The sequence below is a fragment of the Callithrix jacchus genome, chromosome 8, assembly GCF_049354715.1.
Source record: "Callithrix jacchus isolate 240 chromosome 8, calJac240_pri, whole genome shotgun sequence".
In the NCBI taxonomy this organism is placed as follows: domain Eukaryota; kingdom Metazoa; phylum Chordata; class Mammalia; order Primates; family Cebidae; genus Callithrix; species Callithrix jacchus.
Genome location: NC_133509.1, coordinates 99180164 through 99202466, shown reverse-complemented (window position 1 = coordinate 99202466; position 22303 = coordinate 99180164). Strand labels below are relative to the sequence as shown.

The 22303-nt window shown below is 40.4% G+C and overlaps 2 protein-coding genes across 6 annotated transcripts in view; both read right to left on the bottom strand.

The window, feature by feature from the left end:
* Positions 1 to 3123: 3123 nt before the first annotated feature.
* On the bottom strand, positions 3124 to 5809 carry HSPA2 (heat shock protein family A (Hsp70) member 2). The gene is made up of 2 exons (XM_035260718.3): positions 5734 to 5809; positions 3124 to 5526 (listed from the first exon to the last, which is right to left on the bottom strand). The coding sequence occupies exon 2, from the start codon at positions 5519 to 5521 to the stop codon at positions 3596 to 3598; it is 1926 nt and encodes a 641-aa protein (XP_035116609.1). The 5' UTR covers positions 5522 to 5526; positions 5734 to 5809; the 3' UTR covers positions 3124 to 3595.
* A 7597-nt stretch (positions 5810 to 13406) lies between these two features.
* ZBTB1 (zinc finger and BTB domain containing 1) overlaps positions 13407 to 22303 on the bottom strand; it is a 29591-nt gene continuing 20694 nt past the window's right edge. For 2 of the 5 annotated variants that reach the window (XM_078335101.1, XM_035260711.3), the window contains 2 exons: positions 18510 to 18592; positions 13407 to 15232 (listed from right to left, as the gene is read on the bottom strand). In XM_078335101.1, coding sequence (XP_078191227.1) covers positions 15222 to 15232; positions 18510 to 18592 — 94 coding nt within the window. In that variant the 3' untranslated portion in view covers positions 13407 to 15221. Of the gene's footprint in view, positions 15233 to 18380; positions 18593 to 22303 lie in introns of those variants that run through there. The other 3 variants (XM_035260712.3, XM_002754002.7, XM_035260710.3) reach the window with 2 other exon arrangements.

Sequence of the window (22303 nt, the reverse complement as noted above, 5' to 3'; positions counted from 1 at the left end):
TTTTCTGAAGATCCAAAATTTTCCTCAAGGAATACAATTCTGCATCTAGTTTCTAATTCTATAACTAATTTGGAAGTTTATTCACACCTATTTATACATTAAATATACAACTGAATATTCCTGTGTATAAATCTAAACATATATATTCCCTTAACAATTGTGACATATGGATGTGAGGGGTTTTGTTTGTTTGTTTTTGAGATGGAGCCTCAATCTGTTGCCCAGGCTGGAGTACAGTGGCACAATCTGCGCTCATTGCAACCTCCGCCTCCCGGTTCAAGTGATTCTCCTGCCTCAGCCACCCAGGTAGCTGGGACTGCAGGCACCTGCCACCACACCCAGCTGAATTTTTTTTTTGTATTTTTAGTTGAGACAGGGTTTCACCGTGTTTGCCAGGATGGTCTCAATCTCCTCACCTTGTGATCTGCCAGCCTTGGCCTCCCAAAGTGTTGGGATTATAGGCATAAGACACTGCGCTGGGCCCGATGTGAGATATTTTTAAACTTCAATTTAAATCGTATTCAAAAGCAAGAGGAACATGTCTTACAACACAACCTTTACAAACTACATTCAGTTTAAAGTAAGAATATGTTATAGGTCTACTATTGGAAAGTCATAAAAATAGATTTACTGATTTCATCTCTATGGCCAGGTTGTATTCAAGATTATACATAAAAAAGAAATTCTCATTAAGTCTCCATGACATATTGAATGGGTAACATAATAAATATCACACTGTGCATGTTAAATTTACAGGTGTAAATTGCAGTAATATTTCCTAACATACAAGTTGTAATGCATTTTCATTATACATATCAAATTAATACTATAAAAAATTTCAAGAGAGTTTGTTTTGAAATTTCACATCTCAAATACTGTAGACAACTGGTTATATCATTTGACAGATGTCTAGATTTGTTCCCTCAAAACAGGGACAATTATATTAATCAAACATTCAGATAAGAATTTCAGATAAATGCCTGTTGGAGAAATGTAATTCTTCCATCCCTTAACATTCTGTATATATGTATATATACATAGTGAATTTGCTTTAGTCATGACTGCTGGTCCTGAACATAATCCACTACTTAGTTCAAGTGATACTAGTAATTCCTTAAACTATAATTTAGCCCCATCCTAACATCAAGTACTTTTTCCACTGTTATTTGACTATGGCTCATCTAACATCTGCTAAGGAGTTCCAGAAGTTATCAAGTTACCAGTTTCAACTGACCCTTGGAAAGTGAATGGCTACTTTGGTGGTTTTATTTTAGGAATATGAAAATCTAGGTAAATTTGAAAAGAGAAAATTAAATAAGAAACACTCTCAAGAATGGTAGGAGTTTTACAAATTACTTCTCAAAATAATAGAAAATGAAGTATCTACCCAGATTGATGTTAGTATTGTAGCAGGTTACCAGAGGCCAGGCCATAGGATCAAAGACTACCAATGGTCATTTTTGGATACTTTAGAAACCAATCCCTTAAGTGAGGTCTAAAATGAGTCATACTTACACCAAACTGCACTTACAGAAGGACTCCATTATATTCTGAAGTTAGAGCAAGGAATGAACACTTTCAACAAATAAAGGACTAATAAAAAGGGAACAGAATGGGTATTATCTTGATAAAGCTCACAGTAAACATCACTGTAAAGCTACAATTAACCTGATTTTGTAGTACAATAGTAGTTTGTACAATAGTACAATTTGACAATAGTAGTTTGTCAAATATTTATGCCTGTAGTCCATGAAACATCCTTAAATGGTCATTGCTGAAAATTTACACCAATGTGACTCCAGCACTGATAAATTGGAATTATCTACAGCTTTTCAGAGTATAGAAAGCAGTTTCCTTTAAAAAAAAAAAAAGTTGTTTAAGTTTATTTTGAAGCAATTTCACTGTTGCCTATTTATCTTCCTCCTCCTCCCCAAATGAGGCTTGCTAAAAAGGAAAAAAAAAAAAAATCTTATCTGTACTTAAGAGTTAACTCTTGTGTGAAAGGGTCATTACCAAAGGCCAGTATTCTTAGGCTAACTTCTTACCTAGTTTTAAAATTATTCATAGTGTTATTCATAAAATTAATCTCTCCACATGACATAGATGAGTCCACTACTAAATTGAAGATACAGCCGTCATAACTATTATGAGCAACATGAAGCAAACCTTTATCATTTGGAAAAATATCAAAATGTCTATGTGCAATAGAAACATTAGGTTCACTATGCATTTTCCTACTGGTTTTACTGAATTTCTCACAAGTTCTCCTTAAAGAGAATAAGAAAGGAGCAGACAGTTCATTTCACTAAAAAATAAAAATGAATTCCTTTCTCCAAAGGATGTGAATTTTAAAGCTTAAGTCCAGCATCATGGATCATCAAAGGGTTGCAATATTCCTATCTATAACAATCTCAAATTAGATATGAAGGAAAATGGACAAGCTGTATATTAACAAAATACAGGACTATCTAGTACAGTTTGCCTTTTAAAAAAGAAATCTATTGTAGTGATTTAAAGCAAGCATTGCAAAAGCATTAGAATTCCCAAATCAGAAAAAAAAAAAAAACATATATCTGTTTCCATATCCAAGTAATTCTGCTGGAAACATGCTACTAGAATTTGCCATAAGCTCAGAAGTTGAGCTGTTTTACTAGAAAATTAAACAAGTTTGACTAAATGTATACTCAATATTAAGTCACTTCAAAACTCACCTGCTGTCTCTTGTTTCAGGCTCCTGTATGTCACAAAAAGTAACTTGTTTCCATAATTCCTTTGGCAATTATAAGAAAACTTCTGCCCAGCTTTTGTTAAAGACACGTTTTATACTTAACCCCAGACTATAGCTCATGTTTTCCTGGAATATTCAGGTGAATTTTCATTTGCACACTTAAGTTGTAGGAGAGTTTGGGTACACTAGAAAGACCCCCCACTCAGGTTTCTGTATTTAAGGGTGAGTGAAGTTTACCCAGATTCTTCTCCCCTTAAGTTGTTGGAATTTAAGGCAGCACCCTCATCTGGGAATTAAACAAGATTGGTTAGATAAATTTCACATCATACTAATATCTTAAAGACTAATATGGATAAAATATAAAGGAGGGAAAATTGAAAACTCCAAGACAGTAATTTTGAGATCAATTTCAGCTTTACTTTAAATTTGCATTTGTGCATTTGTTTCCAGAAGGATACCTATTCTTAACATTACTGCAATGTTCAGTTTAAAGTAGTACATAAAAATAAACAATTCAAGCGCCTATATATTTTATTGTTTCCAAGCTTCTACAGAACAGGTGTGCAAACTTCAGGTTTCTCATCTCAATCAAATTTCCATGCACCAACTAATCAAAAATGCTCAAGTCAGCAAACACACAAAATGCATTAAAGAGAAACCTCAAATAATGTTTTTAAAAACCAAACTTTGTAACTAAACTTTTATAATTAACCTAAGTTGTTGCACCTCCATTTGCATACACCAATCTATAAGACTTCCAGTAATAGATCTCATACCTGGCACAAGGACATTTCAAAGAAACAGAAAAAGAAAGAAAAAAGAAACAAAGAGAAAGGCAAAGAGATTTACGCTGACTTGAATGCAAGCTTAGTCCACTTCTTCGATGGTCGGTCCCCCGGAGGCTCCTGAACCTCCGCCGCTGCCGCCGCCGCCGCTGCCAGGACCACCTTGGTAAAGTTTGCTGATGATGGGGTTGCAAATTCTTTCGAGCTCTTTCTGCTTGTGTTCAAACTCATCTTTTTCTGCCATCTGGTTTCGGTCGAGCCAGCTGATCACCTCCTGACACTTGTCGAGGATCTTGTTTTTGTCCTGCTCGCTAATCTTGCCTCTCAGTTTCTCGTCTTCCACCGTCTGCTTGATGTTGTAGGTATAGGACTCCACGGCGTTTTTGGCCGCGACTCGGTCACGATTCGCCTCATCCTCTGACTTGTACCGCTCCGCCTCCTGCACCATCCGGTCAATGTCGTCCTTGCTCAGACGACCTTTGTCGTTGGTAATGGTGATTTTGTTTTCCTTACCGGTGCTCTTGTCGGCGGCGGTAACGTTAAGGATGCCGTTGGCGTCGATGTCGAAGGTAACCTCGATCTGGGGGACCCCGCGGGGAGCAGGGGGAATCCCGGTCAGGTCGAACTTGCCCAGCAGGTTATTGTCCTTGGTCATGGCCCGTTCGCCCTCATATACCTGCACCAGCACGCTGCTCTGGTTGTCTGAGTAGGTGGTGAAGGTCTGCGTCTGCTTGGTGGGGATCGTGGTGTTCCTCTTGATGAGTGGGGTCATGACACCGCCAGCTGTCTCGATGCCCAGCGACAGCGGGGTCACGTCGAGTAGCAGCAGGTCCTGCACGTTCTCCGATTTGTCACCGATGAGGATGGCCGCCTGCACTGCGGCGCCATAGGCCACCGCCTCGTCGGGGTTGATGCTCTTGTTCAGCTCCTTGCCGTTGAAGAAATCCTGCAGCAGCTTCTGGATCTTGGGGATACGAGTGGAGCCGCCCACCAGCACAATCTCCTGGATCTGGCCCTTGTCCAGCTTGGCGTCGCGCAGCGCCTTCTCCACCGGCTCCAGGGTCCCTCGGAAGAGGTCGGCGTTAAGCTCCTCGAAGCGGGCGCGGGTGATGGACGTGTAGAAGTCCACGCCCTCGTAGAGCGAGTCGATCTCGATGCTCGCCTGTGTGGACGAGCTCAGGGTGCGCTTGGCGCGCTCGCAGGCGGTGCGCAGCCGCCTGACGGCGCGCTTGTTGGGCCCAATGTCCTTCTTGTGCTTGCGTTTGAACTCCTCCGCCAGGTGGCTCACCATGCGGTTGTCGAAGTCCTCGCCGCCCAGGTGGGTGTCGCCGGCCGTGGACTTCACCTCGAAGATGCCATCCTCGATGGTCAGAATGGACACGTCGAAGGTGCCTCCGCCCAGGTCAAAGATGAGCACGTTCTTCTCGCCGCCCGCGCAGCCCTTCTTGTCGAGGCCGTAGGCTATGGCCGCCGCCGTGGGCTCGTTGATGATTCGCAGCACGTTGAGCCCCGTGATGGTGCCCGCGTCCTTGGTGGCCTGGCGCTGCGAGTCGTTGAAATAGGCCGGGACCGTGATGACCGCGCTGTGCACCTTGCCCCCCAGGTAGGCTTCTGCGATCTCCTTCATCTTCGTGAGGACCATGGAGGATATCTCCTCCGGGAAGAAGGTCTTGGTCTCCCCCTTGTACTCCACTTGCACTTTGGGCTTGCCTCCCTCGCTCACTACCCGGAACGGCCAGTGTTTCATGTCCGACTGCACGGTGGCGTCCTCGAACTTCCGTCCGATCAGCCTCTTGGCGTCGAAGATGGTGTTGGTGGGGTTCATGGCCACCTGGTTCTTGGCGGCGTCGCCGATGAGGCGCTCGGTGTCCGTGAAGGCCACGTAGCTGGGGGTGGTGCGGTTGCCCTGGTCGTTGGCGATGATTTCCACTTTGCCATGTTGGAAAACCCCCACGCACGAGTAGGTGGTGCCCAGGTCGATGCCGATAGCCGGGCCGCGGGCAGACATCCTGACTGAAAGGCGAGCGATGTTAGGACGGGGAAACCAGGGAGACGAACCCCGCGGCGTCAACTAACGGTCGCCGCACACCGAGCACTACCGACAACTCCCCGCTCCCGGTGCCCAGTTCCCGGTTCTTATAACCGCCTCCGGGAATTCCCAGACCCAATCCGCTCCCGGGACCGCCCTCACAAACTCTTTCAGCCCCACCGCGGGCTTGCCTGGGTCGGAGTGACTAGCCGGTGGCCCAACAGATTTCAAGTTGGACGAGGGGCGGGACTCCGCCCGCGCCAGGAGACCGAGGGGCGGCCGTTATGTAAATAAGGTTCCTCCCAGACTCCCGGCCGCTGGGCCGCGGCACCTCGCGCGCCTCCTGCTGCTTGCGGGCGTTAGGCGCGCGCTCCCGGAGCCAAGTGTATGCGCTTTTTCGCCGTCTTGGCTGTAGCCGATGTGATTCGGATTGGCAGGTCACGAGACCAATGAGCAACGCGGACTGGGGCGTGGCATGGGGAGGTGGCGTGTAAGGGAAGCCGGGAGAGGAGAGCCACCGGGAGGGTTCGCTCAAGTCCTAAGGCTTTGAATGCAGTTCAGTGCCAGGTGTGCCGACTCATTGAGCCCGCAGGGGCGGAAGAACTCATTTTGAATTGGTTGCACCGAAGAAATATGGCTCTAGCAGCCTGTTTTCCCCCGCGCCGTCCAAGCAGAGGGAATGGGGAGTTGGCGTGGCTTGAAGGGTGAGGGCGGCTCCCTTGTGCAGGGAGAAAAGAAAAGAAAATGTTGTCTAAACCGGCGGTCGGCCTCCTGGGATTTTACAGTGCGTGCTTCGCGGTGTCTCGGTGGTTGTGAGCACTCGATTAAAACTGCCTGGCTGGGGCCTTGCGCGGTGGGTCGCGCCGGTAATCCCAGCAGTTTGGGAGGCCGAGGCGGACGGATCACGAGGTAAAGCGATCGGGACCATCCTGGCCAATGTGGTGAAACCCCCATCTCTAAAAATACAAAACACGAGGTCTAGAGATCGAGACCATCCTGGCCAATAAAATCCGTCTCTAAAAATACAAAAATTAGCTGGACTTGGCAGGTGGGCGGAGAGAACCTGAGCCCGGGGCGAGGCTGACCGTTTACCCGCGCCGCTTGAGGGCGCCTGGCTGGACTGCAGACCAGGGAGTGGCAGCGACTCCTCCTCTCAGGAGCTTGCATTTAAACCCTCCCTGCCTTTTCTTTTTTCCTGCTTGTCCGCTTTAAACTTTCTAGTTTCGCCTTCCTGTTCATTCCATTGCTTATTTTAGGTCGCAAGTGTTCTATCCACTGCTTTGAGTTCTTGACTTGAAAACCCATAATATAATCAATCAGTCAAAACCCACTCGTTGAAACACCATAAAGTCACTCAGTCAAGGTCACCCCGGCACACACGCGGTTGTGTTCGTGACCTAGTCGTGTTCGTGACCTAGTCATGTTTCTGACTCCGCTCAATGGAATGGAATGATTTTCTCTAGCTGTGCTGATGTTAATATTGGAGGCATAAACCCTCCGAGAGGGTAGATGAAAAGCAGCACGATCCACTTCCTCCTGTTTCACAGGTATCTGAGGAAGGTCTGGAAAATACTCTGGTACCAGGTGATAATCTATAGAAGCAGGTTCCCAAATAAATAGGCTCCTGGACAGGCGCAGAGGCTCGCGCCTGTAATCCCAGCACTTAGGGAGGCCGCGGCAGGCGGATCGCTTGAGGTCAGGAGTTTGAGACAAGCCTGGCTAGCATGGTGAACCCCATCCCTACTAAAAATATATAAATTACCCGGGCGTGGTGACACACGCCTGTAGTCTCAGCTATCGGAGGCTGAGTTTGCAGTGAATAGAGACTGCGCCACTGCACTCTAGCCTGGGGGACAGAGCGAGACTCCGTTTCTAAAATAAAATAAAAGGGCTCCAGGAGGAAGCAAAGACAGCGATCACTTCACACAATGTGTGTGCGGAGGCTTGGGGAAGTCCTTTCATAAAGCTTGAACAGGAACCTAACTAATACGTGGCAGTAAAAAGCCAAATGAAATGGGCTGGCCTTCAGAGGTGGAGAGTCTAATAAAACGGTAAACATAATTCTAGAGAAGCGCTGAAAGAAAAGCCCCCTGGAACACAGTGGGGCACACCCAGGCTGAGGGAAAAGTGCGTTGCTGGGGGCTGCCTGGAAGAGGTGGCATGCCTGAGCCGGGAGCTGAAGTTTGCCAGCAAAGAATAGGAAAGTCATTCTTTACATAGATTGTGTATGGGCGAAGATGACAGTAGTGTTTGCTGGGAACTAGGATTTCTGTACAGAAAATAGTGTCACTGAAAGGAAGGGATACAGGCAAGAAATAGGCTCTTCAGGTGGATAGGATACATTTCAGAGCTTTTTGTGCCACATGGTCTTTTTCCTGAGGCTTTGGGCCGGGAGCATTGTCTTTTAAAGCAGTCTAGTAATGTAGAGCCCATGTAAAAGTTGTGTGAGATGGTGCAGGAGAGAAGGGTTTTTTTTTTTTTTTTTTTTTTTTTTTTTGAGACAGAGTCTCGCTCCAGGCTGGAGTTAAGTGGCACGATCTCAGCTCACTGCAACCTCCACCTCCTGAGTTCAAGTGATTGTCCCGCCTCAGCTTCCCGAGTAGCTGGGACTACAGGCGCGCGCCACCATGCCCAGCTAATTTTTGTATTTTTAGTAGAGACGGGATTTCACCTTGTTGACCATGATGGTCTCGATCTCTTGACCTCGTGATCCACCCGCCTTGGCCTCCCAAAGTGCGGGGATTATAGGCATGAGCCACCGCGCCCGGCCTACTTAGTACCATTTTTAACCATAATTCCCATCTTGTTTTCCATGAAATTGAGAAAATTTTGAAAAAGGAAACCTTTTAAAGAAAATATTAGGGGCCGGTCGTGGTGGCTCACGCCTGTAATCCCAGCACTTTAGGAGGCCGAGGTGGGCGGATCATGAGGTCCAGAGATAGAGACCATCCTGACCAACATGGCGAAATCCCATCTCTACTAACAAAAATTAGCTGGGCATGGTGGCACGCGCCAGTAGTCCCAGTTACTCGGGAGGCTGAGGCAGGAGAATCGCTTCAACCTGGGAGGTGGAGGTTGCAGTGAGCCGAGATTGTGCCACTGCACTCCAGCCTGGCACCTGGTGATGAAGAGAGACTCTGTCTCAAAAAAAAAAGAAAGAAAATATTAGGAAGGCTGGCGTGGTGGCTCACGCCTGTAATCTCAGCACTTTGGAAGGCCAAGATGGGTGACTCACGAGGTCAGGAGTTAAAGAGCAGCCTGGTCAAGATGGTAAAACCCTATCTCTGCTGAAAATACAAAAATTAGGCGTGATGGCAAGCACCTGTAATCCCAGCTACCTGGGAGGCTGAGGCAGAGAATTGCTTGAACCTGGGAGATGGAGATTGCAGTGAACCGAGATTGCGCCACTGCACTCCAGCCTGGGCAACAGAGAGAGACTCCTGTCTCAAAAAAAAAAAAAAAAAAAAAAGAAAGAAAGAAAAAATATTAGAAAAACAAGAATAAAACCCAGACTTTTCTAATTGAAGCTGTCATGAATTGATGAATTGTGAGTACAGATCTCTTGATTTTATTCTTGAAAATTCTTGTCTTTTGTGTAGTTGGGGGAGATGTTTGTTTTTTTGTTTTTGAGACAGAGTCTCACTCTGTTGTCAGGCGCCAGGCTGGAGTGCAATGGCACAATCTTGCCTCACTGCAACCTCCGCCTCCCGGGTTCAAGCAATTCTCCTGCCTCAGCCTCCCCAGTAGCTGGGACTACAGGCGCACACCAACACGCCCAGCTAATTTTTGTATTTTTAGTAGAGATGGGGTTTCACCATGTTGGCCAGGATGGTCTCAATCTCTTGACTTCGTGATTTGCCCGCCTCGGCCTCCCAAAGTGCTGGGATTACAGGCTTGAGCCACCGCGCCCGGCCAATGTTTATTTTTTGAGATGGAGTCTTGTTCTGTCCCCGAGGCTGAGTGCAGTGGCTCACTACAACCTCTGCCTCCTGAGTTCAAGAGACTCTTATGCCACAGCCTCCAGAATAGCTGGGATTACTTATATGCACCAGCATGCCCATCTAATTTTTGTATTTTTGGTAGAGATAGGGTTTCATCATGTTTGCCAGGCTGATCTCTAACCCCTGGCTTCAAGTGATCGCCCACCTCGGCTTCCCAAAGTGCTGGGATTACAGGCCTGAGTTTTCTTTTTAAAGAAAAGAGGAAGTTTGTGAGCTGTAAGCAATGCAGATTCTTTGTAGAACTGATGATACATGACTTAGAGATACAGTCTCAACTACAACTGAAACAAAGAATGTGAGAAAAGCAAATTCTTTAGATTTCTTGTATTCAGTCAGCCCTCACACACTTACCTCAAGCAAACCAAGATTGCAAAAGAGCAAGCAGGCCAGAGTTCTCATACAGAAACACTAGAATTAGAGCTTCAGAGGAATAGTTTCTTTTTCACAATAACTGTGCTACCTCTGTGCACAGTTATTACAAACACATCTTGCAATCTGACCACCACATTCATCTTTGACACAGCTTTCTGAAACCACAGTAGCAATTATACCTGTATTTTCATTAGCCATGTGTATTTTTTTCTGCTCTTACTTTTCAACAAGTAAATTGATGTTTTATATGTTCCATAGTTGTGGCATCTTAAGCTTTTCCTAAAAAAGACACTGTATTTGTATTTTGAAGGTTTTTATTTGTTTGTTTTAAGAGACAGGGACTTGCTTTATCACCCAGGCTGGAATGCAGTGGCAGACTCACAGCTTGCACGAGCAGTCCTCCCACCTCAGCCTCCAGAGTGGTTGGGACTATAGGCATGCACCAACATGCCTGGCTGATTTTTATATTTTTGTAGAGATGGGGTTTTGCCATGTTGGCCAGGCTAGTCTCGAACTCCTGAGCCCAAGCTATCCAGCAGCTCAGCCTACCAAAGTGCTGGGATTACAGTAGTGAGCCATCGCACCTGGCCAATATTTTTTGTTTGCATTAAATATGCTCATGCCTTTCATTTAGCATTACTCATCAGGGGATTTATTCTAAGGAAGTAATAGAAAATGCAGGTAGTATTATTTATGTTAACAATAATAGAAAGGAAATGGTTTAAATATCCAAAATAAGAGATTAACTAAATTATAGTACATTCATATGATGAATTCTTATGCAGCCATAAAAAAAGGGTTTACAAGATTTTTAATGACACAGGAAAATGTTCTTGGTATAATTAAGTGAATAATATATATGAAACTTGTATCTTACATGTAGGATAATCTTATAGAGATTTAAAATGCATCAAAATTGGTTATTTAGAAGGTAGCATTATCAGTAATTTTTCTAAGTTTCCTTACTTTACTTTCACAATTGATTTTGAGAACTTGATTATTAACAGCTGTATTAGTCCATTTTCATGCTGCTGACAAAGACTCCTGAGACAGGGTAATTTACAAGAGAAAAAGAGGTTTAATGGACTCACAGTTCCACATGGCTGGAGAAGTCTCACAATCATGGCAGAAGGTGAAAGGCACATCTTACATGGTGGCAGGCAAAAGAGAATGAGAACCAAGCCAAAGGAGTTTCCCCTTATAAAACCATCAGATCTTACTCACTACCACAAGTTATATGTCAGCAAGCAAGAGAGAATGAGAAGAATGAGAACCAAGTGAAAGGGATTTCCCTTTATAAAACCATCTGCTCTTACTACCATGAGAACAGTATGGGAGAAACTGCCCCTGTGATTCAATTATCTTTCACCAGGTCCCTCCCACAACAGATGGGAATTATGGGAGCTACAATTCAAGGTGAGATTTGGGTGGGGTCACAGCCAAACCATATCAACAGTTGAAACAAAGTTTATTAGTCTTACATAGAAATTATTTCTGATTTTCAATAAGTGAACTCTCTCTTTGGTGATTATAAATGCTAGGGTGTTTCAAAGTATTTTTCAAATTCAAAGACTAAGGCTCCACAGATTAAATGGTGGAAAAAATTAAGAGTTTTAATGTATGTCAAATCCTCTATAATTAATTCTTAGCACCCATAAGAGTGCCTGGAAAGCAGTAGTAAATCACTAACTCATTATTTATTAAAACTGACCTGAGACACATTATTTAACAAAAAAACTGAAAACAATAACTTCATTTTTTTTCTTTATAGTAGGAAGATACTCTGCCTACCTCTTACATTTCTGTACTAAATGACACTGCAGAGACCAAAAGTTGAAACAAATTCATATCTGAAAATATTTGTACTAGAGATACAAAGGTGAATAAGATATGGCCTAAAACTATGTGCCTGGGTATTAGACCCTGCCCAGGAGACTGAGCAATAATACATTTTTGCAGAATTACTGGGGAAAGAAAACCCCAAACTTGTGGATTTTTCCTAAAATCCTCTCAATCTCCACCCAGGCACAACCTTCACAAGGGTTGTAAATTATCTTGAGGAGATAATATTGGCCTGAAGAAAAGATGGAGTAACAGCCTCTAATCTGAAGACCTTAAAGGCAAACTGAAATTCAACTAATGATTATCTTTAAGATCTCTGTAAATACTGCCTTTTTATAATTCTTATAAAGTGCTCTGTCCTAAAATATTTCGTCACCTATAACTACAGGAAAAAACTTGCCATTTGTTTCTTTGAATCTTAAAAAACTCAGTCTTGAAGTTACAGTTAAGTTGTAGATACACAGTAGGCTGGGGTAAGACACTTCCACACATGGTATAGAAGGTTAAGAGACCTGAACCTGGAAGGCTTTTTCCAGAAGAGAAGTTAATCTGTGACAGTAGCAGACAAATTGTACCTACTTCAGCTTTTAGTGCTAACATTATATACCATTGTGGAATAGATTGAAATAATCTGGAAGAAGTGACGCTGTCCTTTACATGGAGAATCAGACTCAATATGCAGTAATTGTTAATACTTAATTCTTAAACTGAAAAAAATAAAAAGAATTATACTGGCAAAGAAGTTATTGCTCTGAATAGTAAATTTTGTTTGTTATTTGAAAAATGAATTAACCCTCTCTGAAAGAGACAGACACTTTATCAGTGGAGATTTATAAGTAATTATTTCTGTGTGTAGTTAGAAGGAAACCTGGACCAGATGCAGTGGCTCATACCTGTAATCCCAGCACTTGGGAGACCAAGCCAGGACGATCACTTGAGCCCAGGAGTTCAAGACCAACCTGGGCAACATAGGGAGACCCCATCTCTACAAAAAATTTTAAAAATTAGCAGGCATTGTGGTGGGCACCTATAGTCCTAGCTACTAGGGTAGCTAAGATGAGAGAATCCCTGGAGCCCAGGAGTCTAAGGTTATAGTGAGTTATAATCTTGCCACTACTTTCCAGGCTGATCATTCTTCAATATTAAAAGAAATCAGGATCTGGCAATAAGAAATTTGGCTAACTGTCTTTGTGCACGTCTTAAGCTACTTGAGAACATCATACTTAGCTATATCAGGTACTTTATTATTGTGGTATTAGAGAATGGAAGGAGTTGATAATTTTCAAACTAATAATTTTTTAAATGGCCAAACTGAAAAATGCAGTATACATAAAAGTAATATACAGACAATTTAACTTTGGAACATAGAGGAGGAAATTTTATTAGGTAAAAACAATGAATTAAAAAATGTAACAAAAGTACTTTATGTAACCCAATAATTCCATTTTATACTATATACTAAAGTACAGAAAATAATCACATTGTAAAATGTATTTATACCATTTATAATTATTATAATTCATTACATTTATAGTTAGTACAGTCAAAATTGAAGCCATTTTATTTAGTAAATCTAATTCCACCAGTCAAAAATTAATTGTTGATTTATGACCATTTTGATCTGGCACCTTTAATTATTGGTAATATTCTTTTATTTTTTTTTCTACTTATGTTTTGAAGTCTGCAGTTCTGTATACCTCCTCATGTTCCCAAAAGAGATTAACTCTAGTGTTTTTTAGACTCTAACAACTTCCCTAGGCCTATTTGTTTTATTTCTCTTAAAGTAGTTGAATTCACCTGTATTTGAACTCTTTAGTGGATTTTTCTCTTCTTTCTACCCTCTATCTCATTGTAATTAACTCTTTCTCAGATTTTTACTTAGTCTAATTATTAGAATGAATATTCAAGTTATTCTGCTTTATAGCGAGGGTTTTTTAAAATACTATTAAGAATACTCTAAATCTCTGTGCTTCTTGTTAAAACATTTGAAGAAATAATCATAAAAATAAAGAAAGCATTTTTCAAAATATATAACATCTTGATATTGCAGAAGAAACAAAATAATAATAAGGAATTGGGTACATAAACAGAATTAAAACTACAAAAATATTCAGAATAAGGAAATAAAATTCATATGGTTAAGAAATGTGTATATGTGTAGATAGATAGATAGATAGATAGATAGATAACAGAGCATTTGTAGCCAGGGTAAAATCTCACCAAATAGTTCACTTCTCCATTAAATATTTTTTAAACATGTTAACCATCATTTCATTAAATACTTAAATTTTATCTTGAAATTTAAAAGCTGAGAAGCATGGTTTATACATAAATATTGAGAATAAGTATTTTAACAGAAATTAATTCTGCCTTATTATATTCCCAAGTTCAAAAGAAAATAAGGTGTCTAATTTGTGAAAATCTACCACTATTGAAGAAATATCACTTCTGTTCTTCCTTTAAGTTAACTTATTTAAAAGGGAGTTTCATTAATATAAATGATCAAGATTGTGATTGGCATATACAGTGGAAAAGGAAAAAGATGACTGTTTTACTACAGTAATAACCAAATTATCTTATTAAAATATTCATCTTAACATTTTTTTCTGTATACCCATTACTTCTTATATGCTACAGATTTTTGGTGTAACTTTTTAAGTTGCCTAAGTACATTTCATAATACTTAAGCTATAATTCTAGTTATTTTAAGTTTAGAATTATTTATATCCATATAGATTTTTAATTGTCTCTTTATAATCTTTTTTTTTTTTTTTTTTTTTGAGATGGAGTCTCACTCCGGTCATGCAACCTGGAGTGCAGTGATATGATCTCAGTTCATTGCAACTTCCACCTCTCAGGTTCAAGCAATTCTCCTTTCTCAGCCTCCCGAGTAGCTGGGATTACAGGCATGCGCCACCATGCCTAGCTAATTTTTGTATTTTTAGTAGAGACAGGGTTTCGCCATGTTTTTGAAGCTGGTCTTTAACTCCTGACCTCAGGTGATCCACCTGCCTCAGCCTCCCAAAGTGCTAGGATTACAGGCGTGCGCCACCGCACCCAGCCATGTCTCTATATTTACAGTGGCCTAACAAGCTCTTTTATTTTGGAATGACCCTTGAAGATAATTAGCATACAAAGTTTCATTTTAGTATAGCTGTAACCACTGATGTTGTATGAATTTTCTTGTTACTTTTCTTTAGCAGATTTTACACAAATATTAGAGTCACCATGAATCAATTTTGTTACAACAAAGTGATTCCAAAGTGATCTTTAATGAGTTTTCTTGGATCTTTGCAACTGGAACTTTTTGGGTTGATGAAGTTTGTCAGGCAGACAGAAAAGATGGTGCCACTTCAGATCTGATATTCCTGGGTCTGCACTTAAAGATTATCTGTTGAAGATTGATTCTTCCCCATGTCCTCTCCAAATTCAGAGCTCTCACTTCTCCACAGGTTTAGAAGTCCCTATTTCACCACTGCCACACAGAAAAAGACAAAACTCAAGAAAAATAATATTACAAGTTGACTGCTCTACAAGACACAACATAATTATTAGATCAGAATTTGTTGGCTTTGGCACTAGGCCAACACACTGTTAACAGAACAGAAAATGGAGACACAAAATAGCCCCTATAATTTAAATTTAATTACTTTCAGAAAGTAACTCATACCATTCAAATATAAAATGTTCTTATTAATATATCAGTAGAACACATAAATATGTAACATAAAAAAAGATAGGGGTCAGACAAATAGAAGAAAGTAGGGAGGAAGGAAGCAGTTCAGAAGTGTTTTCCTTCAAATAAAATGATTTTACAATGTACTCTAACATGTTAATGGAAAATCTCTGATTGAAACATAAATCTAACAAATTGTTTTAAAGTTCATGTTCTTTTTACTGTCTTCATCCACTCTGCAAATGAAAATGAACATACACACACATACACATACATGCACAAAAGAAGAGGGGTTTTCCTGCAAATTCCTAGGCTTATCAGCCTCCTAAACTGCCCTAGCGATTCTGAGTAAAATTATATTTTTGGCAACACTGCTTTGCCCTCATAATAATGATCCTTTATTTTTTTTTTAATTTTTAAAAATAAAATAAATTGTCTGAAGATGTTTTCCTCACATCACGGAACATAAGCATTTGAAAGAAAAGATGGTTCATAATCTGGATGCTTAGAATTAATGTTTCTAATGTCTAAAAATGAGCTCTCCTGATTCCGTTTGATATGAATAATTGGCTTAAGGAAAATAAAAACATGTTAATTTTTTAAGTAAGTGGAGGCTTTATAAGCTGTATAATTAACTGTTCCCTCCTCAAGTAGGAAAAAACAAACTGCAAATTTTCTCACATAAAATTATTAATATCCCTGAGTCTGATATGAAATAATCTTTTAAATTTTGCTCATCCTTTGGCCCTAGATGTTCCTGTGATTTCACTTAATACAATGATGACTGGCACACTGATAGATTCAGTTCAGAGCCACGTGTTTAATTGTAATTTTCATACTATCTTTTTTGGTCAGCAACGAGCTGGATAATGAGAAGGTATAATGGCTCTCCACCTCTTAGTGATCTGTGGCAGATTTTGATAGAAAGGATGAACAATTTTGACACTACTAATTGACTTCAGTGATTTGATTCTCCTCAATAAGGAAACAACTTAAGTAGGATTTAAACATCTTAATGCTAAATTCAACCAATTGTGTACATATAAATGTAAGTGGGATTAAGTTATTTCAAAATTAGCATCAATTTTTTTTTTTTTTTTTTTTTTTGAGATGGAGTCTGTCTCTGTCTCCCAGGCTGGAGTGCAGTGGCACGATATCGGCTGCAACCTCTGTTTCCTGGGTTCAAGCGATTCTCCTGCTTCAGTCTCTGGAGTAACTGGGACTACAGGTATTTGCCACCACTCCCAGCTAATTTTTTTGTATTTTTAGTAGAGGGGTTTCATCATGTTGGCCAGGCTGGTCTCTAATTCCTGACCTCAGGTGATCTACCTGCCTCGGCCCCTCAAAGTGCTGGGATTACAGGCATGAGCCACCTGAGCAATCACTCCTAGCCAGAATTAGTGTTTAAATATCTCCATATATGTATATGTGTGTGTGTGTGTGTTTGTGTGTGTGTATATATTTAGATGGAATCTTCCTCTGTCCCTTTTCTTCCTTTATTTCCCCTATTCTTGTCCTTTATGATTTAATCTCTCCCACCAATCTCCATTTCCTTTTACTGGTTATGAGACTGTTGAGTTGAAGGACTCAAAACATTTTGAGTCTGGAGTGCAGTGGCATGATCTCGGCTCACTGCAACCTCTGCCTCCCAGGTTCAAGCGATTCTCCTGCCTCAGCCTCCCAAGAAGCTGAGACTACAAGTGCGTGCCACCACACCCAGCTAATTTTTGTATTTTTAGTAGAGACAGTTTTACCATGTTTGTTAGGCTGTTCTTGAACTCCTGACCTCAGGTGATCCACCTGCCTTGGCCTCCCAAAGTGCTGGGATTACAGGCATGAGCCACCACATCTGGCTATATTTAACGCTTATATGATTATATAGACATTGCCCATGGAATCTTCACCATCTCATTCTTCTGTTCTCACTTGAAAAGTGACATTTGGTAGATGGTAGCCAGATTATTAAAGCAGTAGGTTTAACATAGTAGTATAGAAATCAGGTAAGAGATGCACAAAGTTAAAATAATATTAGATTGAGGGAGATTGTTTAACTTAAACCATTAAATAACTTTTTTTTACATTTGCTGCTAGGTTAGGGTGGTTATGCAACTATCTGTCATTTCCTGAAATTAACTTTCATTTGTTTTATGAATAAGACTGTCTATATAAGTTTACCCTAGAAATCCATAGGATTTTGGGAAATTGAATTATAAGTGGCTAGACTAACCAACTTTTATTTTTAGGTGAACTTATATCGCTCTATAAATCTTAAGCAAATCAATCACATATGGTAACTGGGGGAGGGGGTTCTTCTGTTTATTAGCCCAAGATATAATGAATTTATTTGTTTTTATTTTTTGAAATACGGTCTTGCTCTGTTGCCCAGGCTGGAGTGCTGTGATACAACCACAGCTCACTGCAGCCTCGACCTCCCAGGCTCAAGCAATCCTCTCACCACAGTCTCCCAAGTAACTGGGACTATAGGCATGAACCATCAAGACCAGCTAATTTGTTAATTTTTGTAGAGATGGGGTTTCGCTATGTTGCCAGGGCTGGTCTTAAACTTTTGAGTTAGCAAAATGCTGGGATTATGGGTGTGAGCCACCATGCCTGGCTAATATGATGAATTTCCTATCCACATAATTTGTTATAGCAAAAAGAGGAATCTGGTTATTCTGTTATCCTGCTTTTTCTTGGGAATATTTATTTTCAAATGATCAGAGTCCTTCAACTCAACAGTCTCATAACCAGTAAAAGGAAATGGAGATTGGTGAGAGATATTAAAACATAAAGGACAGGAATAGGGGAAATAAAGGAAGAAAAGGTCACAGACATAGAAATATGGAAGTTGAATTCAAATTAAATTTTAACTGAGCACCACTATTGGCCCCTCAAAATGGCTGACAGTAGCACTAACTGTTTTAAGTTTAAATGAAGGAAAATCAAATCACACAGCATTTTTTTATTTTTAAAACACCATTCTGAATCAACCATTTAAATAAAGTTTTGTTTTCCACTCATGTTTTCACATTATTCAGCATGTTAATTGGATACCCACTAGTACTAGCCACCTTACCAGGCACAGCAGATGACAGAAGAACAAGGAGCAGTCTCTTTATCACATGTGTTCCTAGGCTGAAAAGGCCCTTCTTTGTACTTCTTGGTAGGTGGAGTACAGGAATGTAGAAGACAGAAACCTAGGTTTAAACTCCAGTTCTAATATATATATATAGTTTCTGTGTGACTTAGGAAAAATAATCTCTCTGAACCTCAGTCAGGTTGGAAAATTAGTATGATACTTACCTCATAAAGCTGTGGAGATTAACTAAAATTATGTATGTAGAGCAATTAGCGCAGTATAGAGTGCACTACATAAATGGATGCTGGGGTTATTGAGAGCCATAGGATGGATGGATCATGGGTTTCCAAATATGGGATGCAATTTCAAGTTCTTAACCCCAAATTTAACACTACTTGCTGTAGTTTCCTGGCATTCATCCTATCATCCCCAGTTTACTGTACCTCAGGTTATCAAGGATATGGGAGGGATTCTACAAGGATATGTTCCCCCAGAGCTTTTTGGTACCCTCCAATCCTAGAGCTTGTTGATGCTAGGATGTCTGGAGAGCACTGGCCATTTATAACTGAGAAACATATGTTACAAAGGAGATGAGGGTAGTAAGTAAAGTTGAGGAACTGATCAAAATAGATTAATGGCAAAAAAAGGAAAATATTTTAAATTTTAATTCATGATAAAAACCCAGTTAAAATTAGGTATACCAGATTTCTTTATTCTCGACCATTTGTGCACATACACTCAGATTTTTTTCTTTTGGTAGTGATTTAGTGTTAACAACAATGACACAAGTTTTATGTTTAATTTAAATATTACAATGGTTAAACTGGTTTTGGGGGAGATTTTCCAGAAATTTATTAAATATGGAAGTTTCTTAACTACTGACATACAGGAACGAGTATTGTTTAACTAGAGAAAAGGTTGCCAACCACCACCAACCTCTACATTTTAGAATATAAAAGATAATATCTCAATTATTTTTTCCTCTCATCATTCATCACAAAATATCTCAATTATTTAGGCATATCCTTGGCATCTTCATAAAATTGTTCCATTAGGCATTCTATAATTATAATCCTATTATTTTTAATCCCTGGTCATCTCACCTATAATTTTCAAATGTTTTTTATTCCAGTTTTATATAGTCCATATATTTTTTAGCTACAGTAAAATGTGATTTTTCATGATTATTATTTTGAGACAGAGTCTCACTGTGTTGCCCAGGCTAGATGGAGTACAGTGGCATAATCTCAGCTCACTGCAACCTCTGCCTCCCAAATTCAAGAGATTCTTCTGCCTTGGCCTCCCAAGTAGCTAGAATTATAGGCATGTGCCACCACACCTGGTTAATTTTTATATTTTTAGTAGAGACGGGGTTTCGCCATGTTGGCCAGGCTGGTCTCGAATTCCTGACCTCAGGTGATCCACCCACCTTGGACTCCCAAAGTGCTGGATTACAGGCATGAGCCACAGTACCTGGCCTCTATTTTTCCTTTTAATTAGTGTCCTGACTGCCCTGGCAAACTCTGTCCTTTTTTTTTTTTTTTCATTACTTGCCCCTCTGGAATCTTTCTAATTGAATTTTTGTCCATACTGAAACTGTTAATTACACATTAAACATTTGCCATATGCCATTTAACCTGTGCGGGTCATTTTTGACTCTTTTTTTCAGAGATGGAGTCTCACTCTGTCACCTAGGCTAGAATGCAATGGCATGATCCTAGTTGACTGCTGCCTTGAACTCCTGGGCTCTAGTGATCCTCCCGCCTCAGCCTCCTGAGTAGCTGGAGACTAAACGTGCATGCCACCATGTTCTGCTAATTTAAAAAAAATTTTTTTTTTTTTTTAGATAGGGTCTTATTACATTGCCCAGGCTGGTCTGGAACTCCTGGACTCAAGCAATCATCCTGCCTCACCCTCCCTAGCAGCTGGACTATAGATGCAGGCCACCACATCTAGCCTCTCTGAATATTTTTACCTTACAAACATGCAGAGATGAAGACACATTTCTAAGTCCTAATCTACTGCTGCCTTGGTTGTGCTTTATTAATTTCTGAGATTCTTAGTCCTGTTTACTAAGGAATCGTAGAACATGCAAGTTATATTGTACTGCAATTGGTGGCAAGCTTGCTAACCATTCCTCTGGGTTTTCTTACTGTTTAGAATAAAAGGGTCAAAGCAAAAGGGTCTCACAGTGTTCATGAGACAGAAAGAGAATTTGAGTCCACTATATATCTGTGTTGATTTTCCTTTCATTTTAGATTTGGAGCCTAAGCACCTAAGTTACAAAGGCCTATCGGGCAGCTTCCACAAAGTTGATTCATTATCTTCACATCCAGGGAGGGCAAGAAGCAACAGCAAGGAATGACAGACAGCTCTGCAGCTCTACCCCAGGAGAGGAAGGAGATATGAGGGAACTGGGTTGGAGAAAAGTGCTAGATATTTTTCATTTTCCGTAATTTTAAAAAGCAAGTAGTCTGTAACTTTTTGCCTTGATAAGGAGAACTGTACATTCCACTTTAGAGAAGCCTGTGCTGCCCTGTAGCTAGTTCCAAAATAAAAAGATATGACCTGTGTAACATGAAACTCAGAAACAAACATTGAAGTATGGCTTTTTAAAACTATAAACATCTCAGTCATGTAAAATTAGAGAGTAATGTTTATATATTTGCTTGTTAGTACATGTCAAAACACTAAATTAAGCCCCCTTCCTAATGGAGTATATAGTCCTTTCTTCAAAGAGTGGTAGTATTTAGAAAAAGCCGTATTCTTTTATGATGGGGAAAGCCATTGCAAGAAAAATTTTGATGAGTCACAAAAAAAGTGATCCCAAAGAAAATTATGTCCGTTATTATGATACTATATACTGTAGTTTAGGAACCTGGTTTATCTGATCTCTTTATACTACTCTCTGATGGTCTCTGGGTTACAGAACTTTTATCAGGTTCCTATCAGTAATATACATAACAAATTGGATTTCATATTTAATACTTGATAAACTACTGTATCTAAGAGTAAGAATAATCACTTTTCCTGCTTTCGCTGTTAAATTTTTAAGAAAATTTTTGTGTGTATTCTACCTCTGTCCCCTGCCCACTTCCCATTATTTTAATTTTGCACTTGGTTCCTGTGCTGTTCCTAACCTTACTTAATACTTCAACATATCCCCACAAATCTCTGAGCTCACATTGTGTGCTAATGCTTTCAATTAGATCTGTACTAGCCAGTATGTCTCTCAGCTCTCTTGGCAACTTGTTCTTTCATGTAAATTGCATACAAAATATGATTTGCATATTATAAATATGATGTGAACAAAAAGATGCAATGCTATTAGTGTTCAGAATCACAAATTTATATTTTTAAAATTAGGAGTTAATTAAAATCCCTTTCATTATGAAAAGGGTATTATATTGCAAGTAATTCACATTAAAAGACATTCTACTACGGCCGGGCGCGGTGGCTCACGTCTGTAATCCCAGCACTTTGGGAGGCTGAGGCGGGCGGATCACGAGGTCAAGAGATTGAGACCATCCCGGCCAACATGGTGAAATCCAGTCTCTACTAAAAGTCCAAAAAATTAGCCAGGCATGGTGGTGCGTGCCTGTAGTCCCAGCTACTCAGGAAGCTGAGGCAGGAGAATTGCTTGAAACCAGAAAACGGAAGTTGTGGTGAGCCGGGATCGCGCCACTGCACTCCAGCCTGATGAAAGAGCGAGACTCCGTCTCAAAAAAAAAAAAAAAAAAAAAAAAAGGCATTCTATTCAATAGATGTGTTTATTGGTGGGTCAGTTTTGC